At 39.1% G+C, this 17,448-nt stretch overlaps 1 protein-coding gene across 2 annotated transcripts in view; it reads left to right on the plus strand.

The window, feature by feature from the left end:
• The window catches only part of DCDC1 (doublecortin domain containing 1), a 485,161-nt gene that overhangs the window by 464,725 nt on the left and 2,988 nt on the right, over window positions 1–17,448 (plus strand). For both annotated transcript variants that reach the window (XM_053899858.1, XM_053899859.1), the window contains 2 exons: window positions 3,756–3,906; window positions 6,657–6,766. In XM_053899858.1, coding sequence (XP_053755833.1) covers window positions 3,756–3,906; window positions 6,657–6,766 — 261 coding nt within the window. The remainder of the gene's footprint in view (window positions 1–3,755; window positions 3,907–6,656; window positions 6,767–17,448) is intronic.

A 17,448-nucleotide genomic window follows, 5' to 3' on the forward strand; every position in this document is an offset into this window, starting at 1 on the left:
ACAGACTAATCTGTTTTTGTTCTCCCAACTGAGCTGGAATGCAATCTTTATAATAAACTAATTCTTATTAGCTTCTGCTCTTAAACAATCCAACATATCTAATACTTCTAGAATTATTATAGCTTTTTCTTATATTTTAATTTCTGAAAGAAGTTGCCTATTGTTCTTTGTTTTCAAATTTTACTTGAATACCCTTGTGTATTGATTCTTATAGATGAATTTTGAAATTACAGTCCAACACTCTAAAGTCATCCTGCAGGGTTTTGACTATAGTTGTGTCAGGCTATTAATTAATTTCATAAGAATCAATCTTTGCAGCCAGATTGAATTCTGTGGCATTGTTTTATATATGTGTGTAAGCACATATAAAAAAATATATATGTATCTTTTTTAGTCCTTCAGTAAAATTTTATAATTTTTTATAAGGGTCTTGCATTTGAAAATAATTGTCATTCCTAATTGGTTTTGCTGTTAGGATAGATTTCCCCCCACTATATTTTCTGAATGCCTATTTTTGTGAGCAGGAAAACTATCAATATTTTATAATTTATTTTGTCCTTGGCCACTTTATTAAACATTTTTCTCTTATTATTAATCTTTTATTTGATTCACATAAATTTTCTAAGAATAAAATCATATTAAGTTCACATGAAGGTGATTTTGTCTATTTTTTTAAGACATGAATTATTTTTCTTATTCTGATTTTAAGTTTTATTGTATTGGTTATAATCATAAAAATGAATTTTCTTAACAAAGGAAAACAGAGAAAAAGGGCATCTCTTGCCCTCATGAATAAATAGACAGTTGGAATGCTTGGTTTTTCTTTCCTTTCCCATGTCCCTTTTTGATGGTGCTTTGCATTTTTTTTTCTTGATGAAGACTAAAATTTTTAATTCATTTATTTTCTGACCATTTTTTGTAGCAGTTGTATCATGTTCTAGTGGTCTTTCTGCTTAGTATTATTCATTTCACATTATGACTTTCCCATAGTGAAGGAATTTCATTCATTTCTTAATAATCTGAAATGTATGTGAGTGATATGTTTTCCTAGTTTTTGTGTACATGAGGATATCATTTGTTTCCTATAACCAAAAGTAATAATTAAGCTGGATATAGAATTCTTATGTTAAAACATTTTCTCCTAAAAACTTCATATTTTATCCCATTTTCTTTGATATTCATTGTTACAGAAAACAGATCTAAATATAACTGAACTTTCCCCCATGTCTATAATTCATACTTTTCAATTCAGTTATATTTAAATGTTAGTCAGTTTTTCATTAACTTTGCCATATTCTGAGTTAGCCTATTTGATCTAAAGACATGGGTCTTTGGAACAGGAAAGTTTTCTTCTTCTTCTTCTTCTTCTTCTTCTTCTTCTTCTTCTTCTTCATCTTCTTCTTCTTGATAGTTGCTTAAGTTTAATTTATTCTGAATTCTTCTCCAGCACCACCGATAATGTATAGGTTTAATATCTGATGTCTTGACACTCCAGATGTTTAACTTTCCTCTCATAAATTTTATGTCTTATGCTTTCACTATATCCTATGAGTTTTCTCAACTTAGTCCTCCCTAATACTGATTTGATTTTCTATAATATTCAGTCTGCTTTTCTTCTGTTTTCAAAACAGATTTTAATTCTACTACTGAGTCTTTTATTTCCTTACCTTCTCTCCTCTTTTCATTTAGCTCTCTACTTACCCTAGTTTGAAACACTGTTCCTTCTCTTACTAGCTGTGTGATCGGAGTTAAGATATTTAACCTCTGTTCTCCATTTTTGTCATCAATAAAAGGAAGATAATAATTATTTCCATAGAATGAAACCAGATTGTCCTTAGAAACTTTTAGAAAAGTTTCTATCCCATAGAAATGTCCCAATAAATGTTAACTGCTATTATTGTTACCTTCGTCGTCATTATCATCATCATCATCATCATCATCATCATCATCATCTCTGCCGCATCTCATCAATACTTCTTTTCTTTAAATTGCTGTCATCTCATTTCTGTGTGTGTTTGTGTGTATGTGTGTGTGTGTGTGTTTATGGAAGTCAAATTTTATTGAATTTGGGGAAAACCCAATACAGATATTCTCTAAAATGTATTTCTGCTGTAAATCTTTTTCTAAATCTTCACCTTGAGGACTGTGTAAAACATAAGAGTTTTCTATGTTGTAGAATACTTTCATAAGCCTCATATAGTTGCTGTTGTTAATTTTTTTTATCTATGCCTCCTTGTACAAGGAGAGATCTTTTGACAGAAGACAGGATAGATTAGTTCTCTTTGTTTCCCGTACATTTTTACTTGGGATCTCTCAGGATCCTCTCCTAGATCTCAAGTCACAGAGCTGGTTCATATGCTCAGTATTGAGTCAAATTGCTGCTGACTGGCCGTTGCCTAGCAGGAGGGGTAGGTAAGAATACTCTCCCACTGCTCTATTCTATCTACAGAAGGGAATGTATTCTTGGGTAATTTTAATTATTATTCAATTCAATTCATTCATCCCTTACCCAAAGTAGTGGGTGTGAAAACTGCACTTTCCAATTGCATTGTTTCATCACTGTCTTGTCTTGCTTCATATTATTGATTCATTTCCCATATACAAGATGTCATTATGTGCCTAGTTCTGCTCCCTGCCAGGCTACATTGTTGTGAGTTGTAGTCCCTAAATAGATCTATAAAAAGAAGTATTGGTTGTGGGGCACCTGGGTGGCTCAATCGATTGAGTGTCTGATTCTTGATTTTGGCTCAGGTTATCATCTCATGGTTCATGAGATCAAGCCCCACATTGGGCTCTACACTGAACATGGAGCCTGCTTATCTCTCTCTTTCTCTTCCTTTGCCCCTTCCCTGATCATGTGCTCTCTCTCTCTCAAAAAAAAAAAAAAAATTGGATGTATTGGTTATGATTTAGGGCTCATGTGGACCTGGCTCCTGCATTTTGGAGGAACAAGTGTTAGGTAAAAATCATGCACTCAAGTGTGTAGAAACCTCTAATTTTCCCCTTACTTGCTTTTATTATTCCGTCTTAAAGTCTTATTCACACTTTCATGGAATTGCCCTTAGGGGTCTGGCAACATGTTGACTAATCTTTCTAATACTGTTGACACTCTGCATCTGTACATGTATTTTTATGAATATTTCTAGGAAAACTGAGAAAAACTGACTAAGGCCCTTACAGATCACTTTTAAATTTTTCAAGTTAAAAAGAAAAAGAAGACTTTCTAATCATAGAATCAAAGAGGTCTTAAACCAAAACTTTGATTTTATAGTTGAAGATACTGTTTTCATAGAGAGGTTGCCTGACTGGTCTGAGGTCAGAAGAGGCCGAAGGCCCGGGTCTCCTCACTTCTGGGTCAGTGCTTTTGTCTTCTAGTTTCTTGCTTGTTGAAAAAAAAATATTTTCAGCTATTGTGACAAGTTAAGATTCTCAAGCAAGGGCCTTTCATATTTAGGCATTTCTTAAGCAGCAAGAAGCCTTCTTCCACATGGGAAAATAGAGAACCACAAGGAAAAAATCCAGTAAGAGCACAGAAGTTCCTCATTGTGAAAGCACTTTGGAAACATTTTATATGCTATTTTTCCCATATTTGGAAACATTTTATATGCTATTTTTCCTTCTATAACTCTCTAATAACCACAAGTAAAATAAATATTCAAACTGGGAGAATAGTTCTCCTAAAGGAGTTGATTCTTTAAGACTTCATAATGTTGTGACGTTTCATATTCTAATATCTCTGTCCCTTTGTATTTCAGCTGCTGGATGACTGTTCCTCTCGTCTCAAAATGGTCCACCCAGCCAGAACACTGCACACCCCGGATGGAGAACCAATTTACTCGTGGGATGACATAGAGAGAGACATGGTCATCTGCGTATCCACAGGACGTGGCTTTATAACCCAAAAGAGTATGGGTGACAGTTTCTTTTCCATCAAGTTTTTGAAGAATTAAACCATCTTGTCTTTTCGTCAAAGAGCTTACTTTCTGAATTTTATATCCCATCATGATGATTTTTAATAATTATCTTCTGGATCCACCCTTTTCTACTCCAGTTATACTTCTGTTCTGGAAATTCACTGTTGACACCATTTGCACTCAAGAATTCAATCAGAGTTCTGTTAGTCTTGAGCCTTATCCAAGGGGCTTATTTGCAGAAATTCTAAATGGCCTCATTTGAAGGTATTCCCTTAGCATGAACCCTGAGGAAAGTGAGGCTCTGTTGACTTCCTACTTTCAAGTTATTTAAAACTTAATGGCTTATTAAATAGCGACTACAGTTTGCAGAACTCTTTTTTTTAGTAGTAAGTAAATATATGCTCATTTTATTATTTTATCTATTCTTTGCTAATTTTCTTTTCTAAGTGATACCAATGGAAAAGAATACATATATGTTATTAAACCAATTCTTGCTCTTAATCCTGTTTGCCTGAAGAATTTTTAAAAATTTTTTTCTAATGTTTATTTTTTGAGAGAGAGAGAGACAGAGCATGAGTTGGGGAGGGACCACAGAGAGAGAGGGAGACACAGGATCTGAAGCAGGTAGCACAGAGCCCAACGCGAAGCTCAAACTCACGAACTGTGAGATCATGACCTGAGCTGAAGTCGGACACTCAACCGACTAAGCCATCCAGGTGTCCCAGCCTGAGGAATTTAAAGCCCCTTGCAGGGGTTAGCTATACATTAACAAAGGCATAATTTTCAGGAATTCTGAAGAACATGATATCACTTTAAAGGAAATCAAAACATTAGGAAATGAATTACCTGGGATCCCTAAAATAAGTAATACTAGATTATTTCTTTTTAAAGTCACCATAAAATTATTATTATTATATGTAAGGTACACAAACCAAAAACTTTTAAAACAGTTGCAATCATATCTTTACATTTAGCCTAGAACAAAAGTATAGGAATGAAGACTGAAATGCAGGAAGACAAGGATTTATTGGGATGCCTATCACTGTTCTGAGGTATTCCACAAATATTCCTCCAGCACCACCCAACATCGAGGAAGAGGTTTCAATCGTATTCTTTGTATGCCCCTGTCCCTATCACTCACTATTACCTCTCACCCCAGCTCTTGGAGACCCCACTATGTGGTTACTTAGAAGAATAATTTGGGGTTCTTGTCATTAGTATTAGCTGATAGCTTTCTGTGTTCACAAACTGCACAGCCCTGTAAAAGAAATATAAGCCAGGGTTCCTTCCCTGAAAGAGTTTTTGATCTAATTAAGTATATGAACACACTTGAAATATTACAGTGCACTTGAATAGTAAACAAACGAGTGGTACAGTAGAAGGTACTTTTCCAGTTTCTTCATTGTTTATGCTCAATCTTTCATACTCTTGGGATTGTCTTCTGTTACCTGGCCCCTATCCTCCTGGCTTCACTGTGTTCATTGGGCCTTTATGAGAAATAAAGCTAGGGCAACCTGGCCAAACAGGTATCCAAAACACAGAGAGAAATGTAGGGCCCCTTCCCAGAAGCAAGCTTGTTACCCGTAAAAGCTGAAGGAAAGAGAGAAAACAGGAAATGCAAATGTTACTTTCCCTACCAGTTTCTCCATGTTAGTTCTCTGGACCTTTGACAAGGCTATGTAGACAAACATTTTTCTTTTTTGCATCATCAATTATGTATATCCACATAGATCACTATGGTGTGAAAGTTGATTCTTTTCCTCTGGACGTAGGTTCCCATACTTCATCTTCATATTTTCACCTTCATGATGAAGAGATTAGTGGTTTTTCCCAATTGTCTAAGTGTCTCAAAGGGTGATGTATTTTCTAGGAAACCTAACTGATAGCGGAGTTTAATTTAAGTGTTCTTTAGAAACTTATTTTACTATATATAAGTTGCCATTTATTGTTTTTCCTGAAATAATTAAGTTAGAAATAATCATTAAGTAGAATATATTATTAAATACTCAGAATGCTTTAAAAAAAGAAAGAAATGCCACTAGTGTATCTATATCTATATCTATATCTATATCTATATCTATCTATATCTATCTATCTATATATCTCTATATCTCTATATAGGCAGATATACTTATGAACGTACACTTAAACAATCATTACACTCAAAATTTTGCTGTGGCCTACTGGCTTAAGTATATGGTAGAAAATAAGGCAGTCTGGGAGTTTCAAAAAAGTAAACACTCTACAATAACTTATTTTATGTACTGTAATATAAAAACATTTATCATGTGAAAGTCATCAAGAATCACACTGGGTTTTTGAAAAATAGATTTGTTTTGGCAAAACAAATCATACGCTGTTAGAATGGTTTCTTTCACACAGACCCCCCCAACGAAAGTAAAAGAGTGCTTTATGCCATTTGTCATCAACTTGGAGCACTGTTCTCACTGCTGTGTTTACTGTCTTTTCAGTGGGTTCAATTTCTAGACCACTCCCAGGTTAGCCTCCAATTCAGGCTTTTTACAAAGCCTGGAAGGAAGCCCTCTCCAGAACTGCCATTCTGTAGAAATCCAGAGAATGTTAGCACGTGTCTGATGTGATAAGCAAGTCAAGTGTGTAATGAGAGAGTCCAGTGTGGGAGTCAAGGATTTCTGAAGGATTTTTGAGTTTTTCATCATCTTGGACTTTTAATTACTTTCTATAAATACATTGACATGTCTCTCAAAATAATCTTTTTAACAGAATTAAAGCAACTGATGGAGATCAGAGCAAATTATGCCAGAATCCGAAGGCAGCAGGGCCCTCAAGCCACAAACATTGTGGTGTCACGATCTGAAAAGCTGCAATTTCCGGTACAGCCACACAGTTCATTTCTATCAGAGCCATCATATTTTGTGCTGTATTTTGCTGGGGTAACATATGTGTACACACTCATATGCTCATATGCTTTCTATGACATAACAATTACTTATCCTTTTTAATTTTGTATAGTATCTTTTAAAAAAGTTGCTACCCTCTACATCTTGCATAGAATGGCATTTGCTGCCTCAAATGTGTTCTTGGAAAGGCAACAAACCTAGACAAAATAATGCCAGTAAAATAACTATCTTAGATGTGTTTTCTCTCAGAAAAAAAAGGGAAACTACTATTATTATTATTTAAAAATAATTTGGTGGGGTCAAGTAATATTTTATGTGTCTATATATATTGTGTGTGTATTTATATATATAATTTTGTGGGGTCAAGTATTATGTGTGTGTGTGTGTGTGTGTAATTTGGTAATAAAATAGGTTGTTTGACCATCTAACACTAAATTTGACCCAAACTGACATTTTTCTGGTTCAACCACCTTATTTTCTGTGTTAAAATCCTGCATTTACTGAATAAAAATGAAACGGCTGGTGGCCACTGAACAGCACATGAATCAATGTCTCCTTCTCCAGTTTCCCTTCAGTTTGGCCTGTGGTAGCAAGCAGCAGTCTTTATGGGGCACAGCTACATGTTGTTCACAAAAATGAAGCTGGCTATTCCGGACTAAGCTCAGTAACCGAAAGCCGTAGACTGTGTCCTCAGTCCTCAGTCCTCAGAACTTAGAGAAAGGTTGTATGCACTGTTAAAAAGAAAAGTCACGTGAGGATTTCTTTTTAAGGCATCAAGGGAGATCCTCAGCAATCTTAAGTAGCAATACTACAGGAAGAGAAAAACTTACCTATTAATTTCTTCCTGCAATGAAGAAAGAATCTCTCTCTCTCTCTCTCTCTTTTTTTTAATAGCAGTGACAAATCAGAGTTTGGTTTACGGTCCTGGCAGAAAATTTCAAGAGAAATGTTCTTCTCTCTCTTGCTTTGAAAGCCACTCACAGCTCTGTCTGAATATAAATTGCAACCTGGCTAGGTGTGTACAGAAGGGCTCAGCTGGCTCCCTCCTCAATCCACCACTTTAATGTAATGCAGTAGATCATGTCTACTGAAGGGGGCTCTTGGTAATCATTGCAAAAGGCCTAGTATTTACTCCCAGTCTGCAAATCAGTGGGGCTGCATGAATAAATTCCTGCTGCTTCCAACACCACTAAAAGGAGAGCACATTGAGGTGAAATTTCACATGTTACATCCACAGCAATTTGCCCTTTTGCAGACACTGTTGTACGATGTTAGAGATGTGAAGGCATCCCAGAACAGCTTTGTGACACATAGGAAAAAAGATTGCATGTGACCCCCATTTTTCTTTTTCTTTTTTTAACAAGAAAGTCAAAATAAGAAAGGTCAAGGAACATGCTCCAGGTCAGAAAGCGGGACAACAGGATTCTTACCTGCTGGGCTTCTGCTTAGAATGATTGGATCACAATTCCCATAGACACAGAACTTTTCATTTTTTATTTTTTCAAAATTCCTTGAAAACAAAGGCATTTCTCTAGGTGCAAAAGTACCTATCATTTTTCTGCCAAAGAAAAGTTGATTTGCTATGAAAATGGCATGATTTCACCCTGGATCAAATGTGCAAATTCTTGTGAAGTTTTCACTGTTGCATGTGAATACGCCTGAAGCGAAAATTGGCAATATCACACAACGCTCTATCAAGCACCAGGAGACATAAGGCAAAACTCTTTAACTGAACTTTTCTATTACCAGTAAATGGGATTTTAGATGTAATATAACAGTCATCAACACATCACATTTTACCAGCAAGGCAGTGACACTTACTTTGTGGACGACGGCTTGCACAGAGTAGCTTGGCAGTTCATAGCTACTTTTAACGAAGACTGAGAACAGCCCTGCTCTTTCCTTATTATTGACCTTCCTTCTTAGTTGGCCAGAAGGTGGACTGGGGAGCGGTTACTCCACCTCGGCAAGGACTATAGGATAAGACTATTGCAATTCTGTTCAGCCTTCCTAGGCTTTTAATAAACCCAGTAATTTCCTTTGGGGACATGTTTATCAAATTTGAATCAGCTTCGTATATATAAGTCACATTTCAATATTTTCCTATCAACTGGAAACCATTTATTATTAAATACTAAAACAACCATCCTCCAGTCCATGGCCTTCTCGAAATTTATTTCCTGCTGGTTCACAAAACACCCTTAAGGTGATCCAGATGTTAATCAACAGTGTACCAGCATTTGTGATTGTCCTCAGGAGGACTTTTCTGGATATTTTTGCCCCATCCCTAGCTTTTGTTGCCTGATGAAGTGTTGGGGTGAAATTGCATGTTTCTAAGCCAGGTGACTAAAAGTAACATGCCTGAAAGTTTGACAAACATTTTGAGATTAACTGGAAGTGTTTTATAAATAAGAAACATCTATCTGGGTACTTATGTCAGTTTTGCAAAACAGGACACATTAGTAATGATTCAAAATGCAAAGGTCATTTTGTAGAGCAATAACCTGAATTTCCATTTCTCTCTTGATTTTCTTAGTAACTAAATTTGTGTGTGTGTGTGGATTAAGAAAGCAAAGCAAAAAACAACAAAAAGGTAAAGATAAATTTGTTCCCTTTACCAAAGAATCACTTAGAAATTGTAGCTAGTGGCTATTGCTGTGTTTATGAACTAATCTTTAATAATAGCCCAGGTGTGCTGAGTGTCATTGAGATTTGTGATTCACCGAGGCAGCAGCTTTTTTTGTTTTATTTTTTTCTTTCTGGCATCATTTGGAAGAGAGCAATCAAAACCCACAGATCTGTGTTATTCTAGGTCATCACAAATCAGATGCAAATGTCCTCAGTTAAATGGAATTTGGACCCATTGGTGATCCTCAATTGTTTTTATTAAACCAATGGCTCCAGTTCCCTCTTGCCTCTGAGCACATTTCAACCCCTCCTAAGGCTAGGTGGGCAGAAAGAACAGCCGTTTTCTTTTCAATGCAGTGAACTAAAATTCTGCATAAGTGGCACGGCTTGGGCCGCTTGGCCTTAGCAACTACAAAGAAGGTGGACAAAGACTGCCATTCAGGTTAAGTGCTGATGGGAGCAAATGGCCCAACTGTATAACATGGCTGTGTGGTGGGTGTCTGCTGCCAGCTATAGTATTTTCTAATTCTGTGAGTCTGTAATATAAACTATCAATAGACTGTCACCCTGTACCATACGTGCAAATAGAAATATATGAGGGGAGAGGAAGTGCTTCTGCCCATGCTGCAGCTGGGTTGGGGGAGGGAGAAAGAAACAAGATGGAAAATTATATTTATATGGCAAGTACAATGGTGATTCTGAATTGGATGTGCAATCACTCATCGTCTGCTGTAGTCCTGTAGATATAAGTTTCAGTCAATCACTGGATCCATTAGGTCCTGGCTTTTCCATCCTAGAAGTTTTGAATGTCACCTGTGTCAGACCAACTGAGATAGCTGGGCAGTCAGACTCTCCATACCACCAGCAGCAGCTGGGTTTAAAAAAAAATTCCAAAAGGCATAAATGACCCTGCAGACTGTGCTAGACCGGAAAGGAAGAGAGGAGGGAATCTCCTAGGGTTGGTGCCCCCAAAAAGATGAGATTTGATTGCATCTCTCTCTCTTCATTTCCACTTCTTTCCATTCTTCCTTCCTTTCTTCTTTCTCGTTGCCTGTTGTTCTCTCCTCAGTCTTCCCTGCTTTTCTCATCTAAGGGCCCTTGAATTCCATCTTTTATTTTAAAACAATCCTTTCTAGAGCAATTTGTGGATCAGCAGGGATGCTTCCTTAGTATGATTCTCAAAGTTTAATGTGCACAAGAATGACCTGGAGAGCTTGATAAAGCCCAGTGTCAGGCTGATCACAGAGGTTCTTATTCTGTATGCCTGAGGTGGGTCAGGAAGTCTGCACTTAATAGGCCCCAGGGATGGAGAGCAGTTGGCTGACCACACCGGGAGAAACTTGGCCAGGACTTCTGTGTCAGCTGGGCGTGGCTCAAGCCAAGGACCAGTGTCAAGAACACCAGAGGATGAAGGCAAAGAAGCACTTGCTGTGTGAGTGAGGGCTTTAATCTGAATGTCCTCCTGTTTTCTTATCACTACTTCCTTACGAAATAATGGAAATAATCTTGGGTCAAGACTAACCACCCAGAGAGTGTAACCAGGACCCAGACATTAGAGGCAACACAAGTGAGTCTGAGGTAGTGAAGCTTCCCATGTTAATTAAGCTGCCTTCAGTGCTGATAACATCTTGCTATTTTAAAGGTCGCGGGAATAATGTCAGTGCTATGGTGCACACATCGAGGGGCAGAGTAATTTTGGGGGTGGGGACGAATAGCAAGCCTCTTGAGTCTTCTTCTGCATTTTTGTATGTACAAAGAGAGAGCACTTTAGAACAAGGATGGGGTCCTATTTGCCGAAGTGACCTTTCCCCACTGAAGGAGCTGCTTATTGGTGGGGAGGCCAAACCTCTTTATGTTTGCTCTAAGTCTAGTTAATGCGGAAGGCTGAGCCACCGACATCCCTGGCAGGCTCGTCTAAGAGTGTGAAATTCCACAGGATATTATTTCAGTTCAATAATAAGTGCTCTTAGAAAAACTAATTTTTAAGATAGTTCTCTTGTTCCCTAATTGAAATCCGTATAGGCTGGGAGACATTTTCCTTAGAAGACAGAAAATACAAAGAAAATTAGTTTTTCAAAGAGCAAATTCATATATATATATATATATATATATATATATATAGCCAGGCACTCTCTGTTCTGTTCTGGCTGCTGGGCATGCAAAGGTATGGTGCTACTTGGATAGTGCAGAGGCCTAGAATGTTGGATTAATAGGCACAAGGTGAGGTGAGAGGTGTGGGCATGAACCAGATTGTGGACAGCCTTATAAGTCATGTTAAGGAGTTTGGATTTTTCTTTTCTGAGCGCAGTGGGAAGTGATTAAAAGGAAGTTAACATTAAAGATGATTAGACATTGTATAATAAATTAAGCTTACTTAGGTTACAAATTACAGAGACATACTCAATTTACCTCCAGTGGTGGAGGTTTGTTGGAAGGATTAACAAGGAAGTGAGAGTGCACAGGGAAGCCCGACACACAATCTTCATGGTGGTCTCTGTTCGAGATGCATGGGTGCACCTGGGTGGCTCAGTCTGTTGAGTGTCTGACTCTTGATTTCAAGTCAGGTCATGATCCCAGGGTTGTGGGATCAAGCTCCACACGGGGCTCCATGCTGAGCATGGAGCCCACTTGGAATTTTCTCTCTCTCCCTCCCCTCTTTCCTTCCCCATGTGCACGCTCATGAACACATGCTGTCAAAAAATTAAAATTAAAAAAAAAACGCGTGACCTATCTTTGTCCAAATGGCCACCCAGTAATCTGCCATTCCTGCTCTTGACTTCATTGTTTCTTGGTCTTCTTTCTTCTGCTGTGAATTTTCTACTTCTTTGCAGGCTCTTCTCTACACTGAGATGCTCACTTGCCTGTTCATGGCCTCTGCTGCTTTGAGGCTCCTGTTTCCTGCCTTCTCTTTATATTTCTTTTGGCTCCAGAGCCACTCTACCATCTGAATTACTTTCATTGTGTCTTCTAATGGAAGACTAAATGGCTGGAGGTCAGCCAATAGCTGCCTTTTACTCATTCCTTTAGATTGGGACGTCAGGGATTACATGATACAAAGCACAGCTTGCCTGTTTAAGCAACAGTGTGGGTTGAATTCCTCAGGAAGCTGTGGACATGGCTGGCATTCAGGGCTCCGTGGCATTTTCAGTATCGACCATAGTTCTGCCATTGTTATGCTCCTTTTCTCTCTTCACCACTGAGGGATGAAATTAGCAATGGGATTATCTAGGCTGTCACTATTTCTCTTTAGTCATTGAGAGGCTTTCCCTTGGGTACCTCCTCAAAATTGGCCTTTGACAGGGTGATCTTTGCTATACAGGCAACACAAACTTGAGGTTGGAATCTGTGACTTCAGTTACAGTATCAGGATGGATACCAGCTGGACTCACAAGTTACACTTCTGAATACAATCAAGTCTGTTTGAGGAAGTGGATCTTGCCAGGATACCCTGGCACCCAAAACTCAAGGCACTTGGGCATCCAGGCAATTTTTCCAAATCAATTCAGAATGCCAAACCCTTATCAGACCTTGCCTTGCCTCTTGTTTCATGAAATCATTTTGATAGGCTGAATTCCACTGTGGATTTTAATTTTTATTATGATTTCTCTCCCTCTCTTCACTCTGCAAGGCGAACCTGGCTAGCAACTTTCTCAGTGTTGAAATGTGAGTTCTGCTTAGTGGGCTTGACAGGGGTCTGCTGTGTTTGAGTCATAAATCCTTGTTGTGCTCCAGGACACCCATGGAGTAGTATTATCTGCTAGATAATGCCTAGTTCCCATGAAAAAGTTGATATGGGCCAAACTCTATATGGAGCTAAAGCTGTGTATTTAAGAGGCTTTGGAGAGAGGAGCTCTCACCAGCCATGAGGCAGAAGGCAGCAGCTGCACGTAACAGTACTCCAGGACCCTGCACTCCAGTTCTTTGCTCAGGAAATGAATGACTCAACAACAAAGGACAATTTTCATTACACCAATTTCCAAGTGTTGTTGTGAAGGGAAAAGGGATTCATTTGTGGGATTTTTAAGTCTTTCGAAGTTGCTTACTTACATTATTTTACTTTAGGCCACTGCGTTGCTCACATGGATAATCCTGATGATTTTTTAACCAGTCGTTGTACAGCCCCAGGCTTCCTCCTCTCCAATTCTTTTTTTTTAAGTTTATTTATTTATTTTGAGAGCAAAAGAGAGAGAGAGAGAAAGAGAGAGAATCCCAAACAGACTCCACACTGTCAGTGCAGAGCCTGATGTGGGGTTCGAGCTTATGAACCTTGAGATCATAGCCTGAGCTGAAATCAAGAGTTGGATGCTTAACCGACTGAGCCACCTAGGTAACCCCCTCCTCTCCAATTCTTTATCCATGTCATAGCCAGAATGATCTTTCGAAAATGAAAATCATATCATGTTACGCTCTTGCTTAAAACCTTAAAATTTCCACCCGCCACCCCCCCCCCCCAACCCTAATCATGAAAGTAAAGAGCACACTCCTCCCCAAGGTACTCATTGCCCTTGGGAATATTATGTCCAACTCGCCCTGCAGCCTCTGTTTTCTCACTCTTTGCTCACGGAGATCTGCACCCGACTCCTCCTAAACATTCCCTCAGTTGCCCCCAAATTATGTCTTTCCTCTTACTTCCATACCTTTGTCCATTCTCCTCCTACAGCTTTTTTGGGGAATCATTCTTTATCACTCCCCACACCCATCTCTATTAGAAACTTCCTTCCATGTGCTCCCTCTGCCCCCTTTGCTTATCACTTATTACTGTTGATGTATTTTTTCTCCCACTGGTTTCTAAGCTCCTTGAAAGTAAGCCAGGCTTGTTCACATCTGTGTTCCCAGAGACTGAATATCTCCTGCTATACAGCAGGCATTAAAGAATATTTGTTGAATGAATGTAAGATTTAGAGTAATCGATTGGTTAAAAACCTGCTTTTTAAAAAAAAAAATCTTAAAGTTTATTTCTTTTTGAGAGAGAGACAGCATGTGAGTGGGGGAGGGGCAGAGAGAGAGAGAAGGAGACACAGAATCTGAAATAGGCTCTAGTCTCTGAACTGTCAACACAGAGCCCAACGTGGGGCTCGAACTCCTGAACCATGAGATCATGACATGAGCCGAAGTTAGATGCTTAACCAACTGAGCCATCCAGACGCCCCAAAAACATGATTTTTAATATACACATTGAAGCGGAGTTTGACTTTTTGTAGAACTTTCTTCTCATATGCACTGCTTTGGACTGAGTGCCCCCTCGCAAAGTTCATGAGTTGAAATCCCGTGCCTCAATATGATGGTATTAGGAGGTAATTAGGAGCAGATGAAGTCATAAGGAGGGAGCCCTCATGAATGGAATTTGTGCCCTTGTAAAAGTCACAGAAGAGTTTCCTTCATCTGCTCTGCTTTCTGTCCTATGAAGATAAAATGAGAAGTCAGTAGTCTACAACCCAGAAGAGGGCTCTCACCAGAATGTGACCATGCTGGCACTCTGATCTCACACATCCTGGCTCCAGACATGTGAGAAATAAATTTCTATTGTTTATAAGCCTATGATACTTAGTTGTAGCAGCCTGAGCCAAGACATGCATTGCCACATCAATCCATAAAATATCACATAAACTTCTTATAAAGCAAATCTTGTACTTGTTGATAAGACAGTGTAGCTTGACTCCATTTCCTTCATCTTAAGACAAACCAAAGCAAGGTTGATCATCATCCCTTCTTTGCCAGCCGTAACTTTCAAAACGCTCCTAAAGTCTGGTGGAATAGAAAACACTCTTCTGTCATCAGTGCCCAAATGCATCCTTAACTGCTCGGCTGCCTTTGCCACAGGCAGACTGACTTGGAAGAGAAGACCCGTCACCCCCTTTCACAAGTGTGATGATTTGTGGCTGAGAAGGGAGAGCCTGCTCTCTGAACCACATGCCCCCTGGTGCAGGCAGGCTAAGGAAAGATGAATGGCATTATAAGACAGACATCTGAATGTTTCGTATTAAATTAGTCCCATAGAGCGCCTAGAATTCTCATTCCATAAATCACAAAGTAAAGTAAACTCACTCCCAGGTTAGATTGCTGTGACTTTGGCCTGTGGTGTCATAGATAATCTGAGAATAGTTAAACATTTGTCTGAAATAGTAATAATTTCCAGCATATTTACTCAGTGACATAGAAGTGACCCAGACTGATCTCTGTTGCCAGAAACAGCATGTAAATGGGAGTCAGCCAACTTAGGAGATTTCCAAACAAGGGTCACTGCTCCTCGCCTCTTCTGCTTGCTCTGAAACAGCCATGGGCTCCCTCAGGGGCTGCTAGGTGCTGGGGCTGAGATGAGCAAACTTCGTTTCCTCCAGAGTAGGTACTAAAAAGCACCGACGGGTCCCCACCCCTTTACTAAATGCCAGTTGCAGCACCATTTTGAAATCTACTTTCACCTTGTTTGGTCTAAGCATGATTGAGCTAGGAAAGACCTTGATTCCACTAAAGACACATTTCTCTTCAATGGCAAAGGTTTACTCTGAGAATATTTTACATAGCCTTGGATCGATTCTGGTCCTTCCATTCCTGGGCTAACACTGTGATGACTGGGAACATAATAGAATGGAAAGAACATTAGACCATTCAATTCCATGCTAACTGGCCGAAGGCCCATCTGAACTGCTGCTTCCTCTTCTATAAAACGAGGAAAGTAGACTCTTGTATCTCTACATTTCCACTCAGCTTTTAAAGTCTGATTCTGATTGCATAGTGAGATACAACAAGAGTTATAACAGCTAGAATTCTAGCTGACCCAGGAAACCTATCCATCTCCTCGATAAGGCTTGTTACAGGTGTTCACTAGAACCTGCATCCAGATCATCGTCACCTTCAGAAGCCCAATCCAGATTTCACTAGAGCAACAGAGGAGGCCACGGCACAGCTTAGTGGTGGCCAAGGACTGGAGATGGTTCCTTCTGGGGAAAGATTTTTGGACTTGGTATCAAAGGTCTGAATTGAGTCTTGCCTCCTGCACGGTTGGACAAGTCTTTTGGTATACAGATCAATAAGATCATAAATGTTGAAGGGGAAGGATACTAATGCTGGTAGAATGTCTATACATGCCAGGTACCATGTTGGTACACTGTTGTTGTCATCTGTTTAACTCCATACTCATGAGCACTCTTGGAAGTAGATATTTTCTCTACTTCTACTTTTGAATTATACAAATGAGGAAGCTGAGCTTATGAGAGACGAAATACCTTGCCCAAAGCAGGTGGGGGTGGAGTAGGTGATATAGGTGATGGGAATTAAGGAGTGCACTTGTGATGAGCACTGGTGATGTATGGAATTGTTGAATCACTATATTGTACACCCGAAACTAATATAACATTGTATGTTAACTATATTTGAATTAAAATTTTAAAATAATGATAATAATAAATAACAAAAAAGCCACCAGCCAATAAGTGGCAGAACTGGGATTTGGACCTGGATTTGCCTAACCTCAAAGCCTGTAGAAATTGCAGGTTACTGGCATTAGGAATTATGAAACTGAGTTCACTGGATGCCTTCAATGAGTAATTCTGTGGTTTAGTCACTGCCTGTTTGGGAGATTTCCCTGATGGCAACTAAGTTAGGCAAAGTAAGCTACACTTGGATGCCTGACCCAAGGTAGGTGGGGCACTGCCATATGCATGGGAGCGGCCCTCACCTACTCTTCAGGACATAGCAAATCATCTCGGGTCTCACCTCTCTACCCCAATGGCTGTATTCACTTATGTATTAGTTGCTAAGGCTGCTGTAGCAAAGTACCACAAGTTAGGTGATTTAAACAACAGAAATTTATTGTCTCACAGTTTTAGAAGCTAGAAGTCCAAGATCAAGTTGGCAGCAGGTTTGGTCTCTAGAGTACAAGGGAATGATCTGTTCCATACCTCTGTCCCAGCAGCTGGTGGTTTCCAAGCAATCTTAGGTGTTCCTTGAGTAGAATCATCACCCCAATCTCTGCCTTCCTGTTTACATGACATTCTCCCTGTGTGCCTATCCTTGTCCAAATGTCCCCC

The sequence above is a fragment of the Panthera pardus genome, unplaced genomic scaffold (assembly GCF_024362965.1).
Source record: "Panthera pardus isolate Hobbes unplaced genomic scaffold, ASM2436296v1 HiC_scaffold_12, whole genome shotgun sequence".
NCBI classification, from domain to species: Eukaryota; Metazoa; Chordata; class Mammalia; order Carnivora; family Felidae; genus Panthera; species Panthera pardus.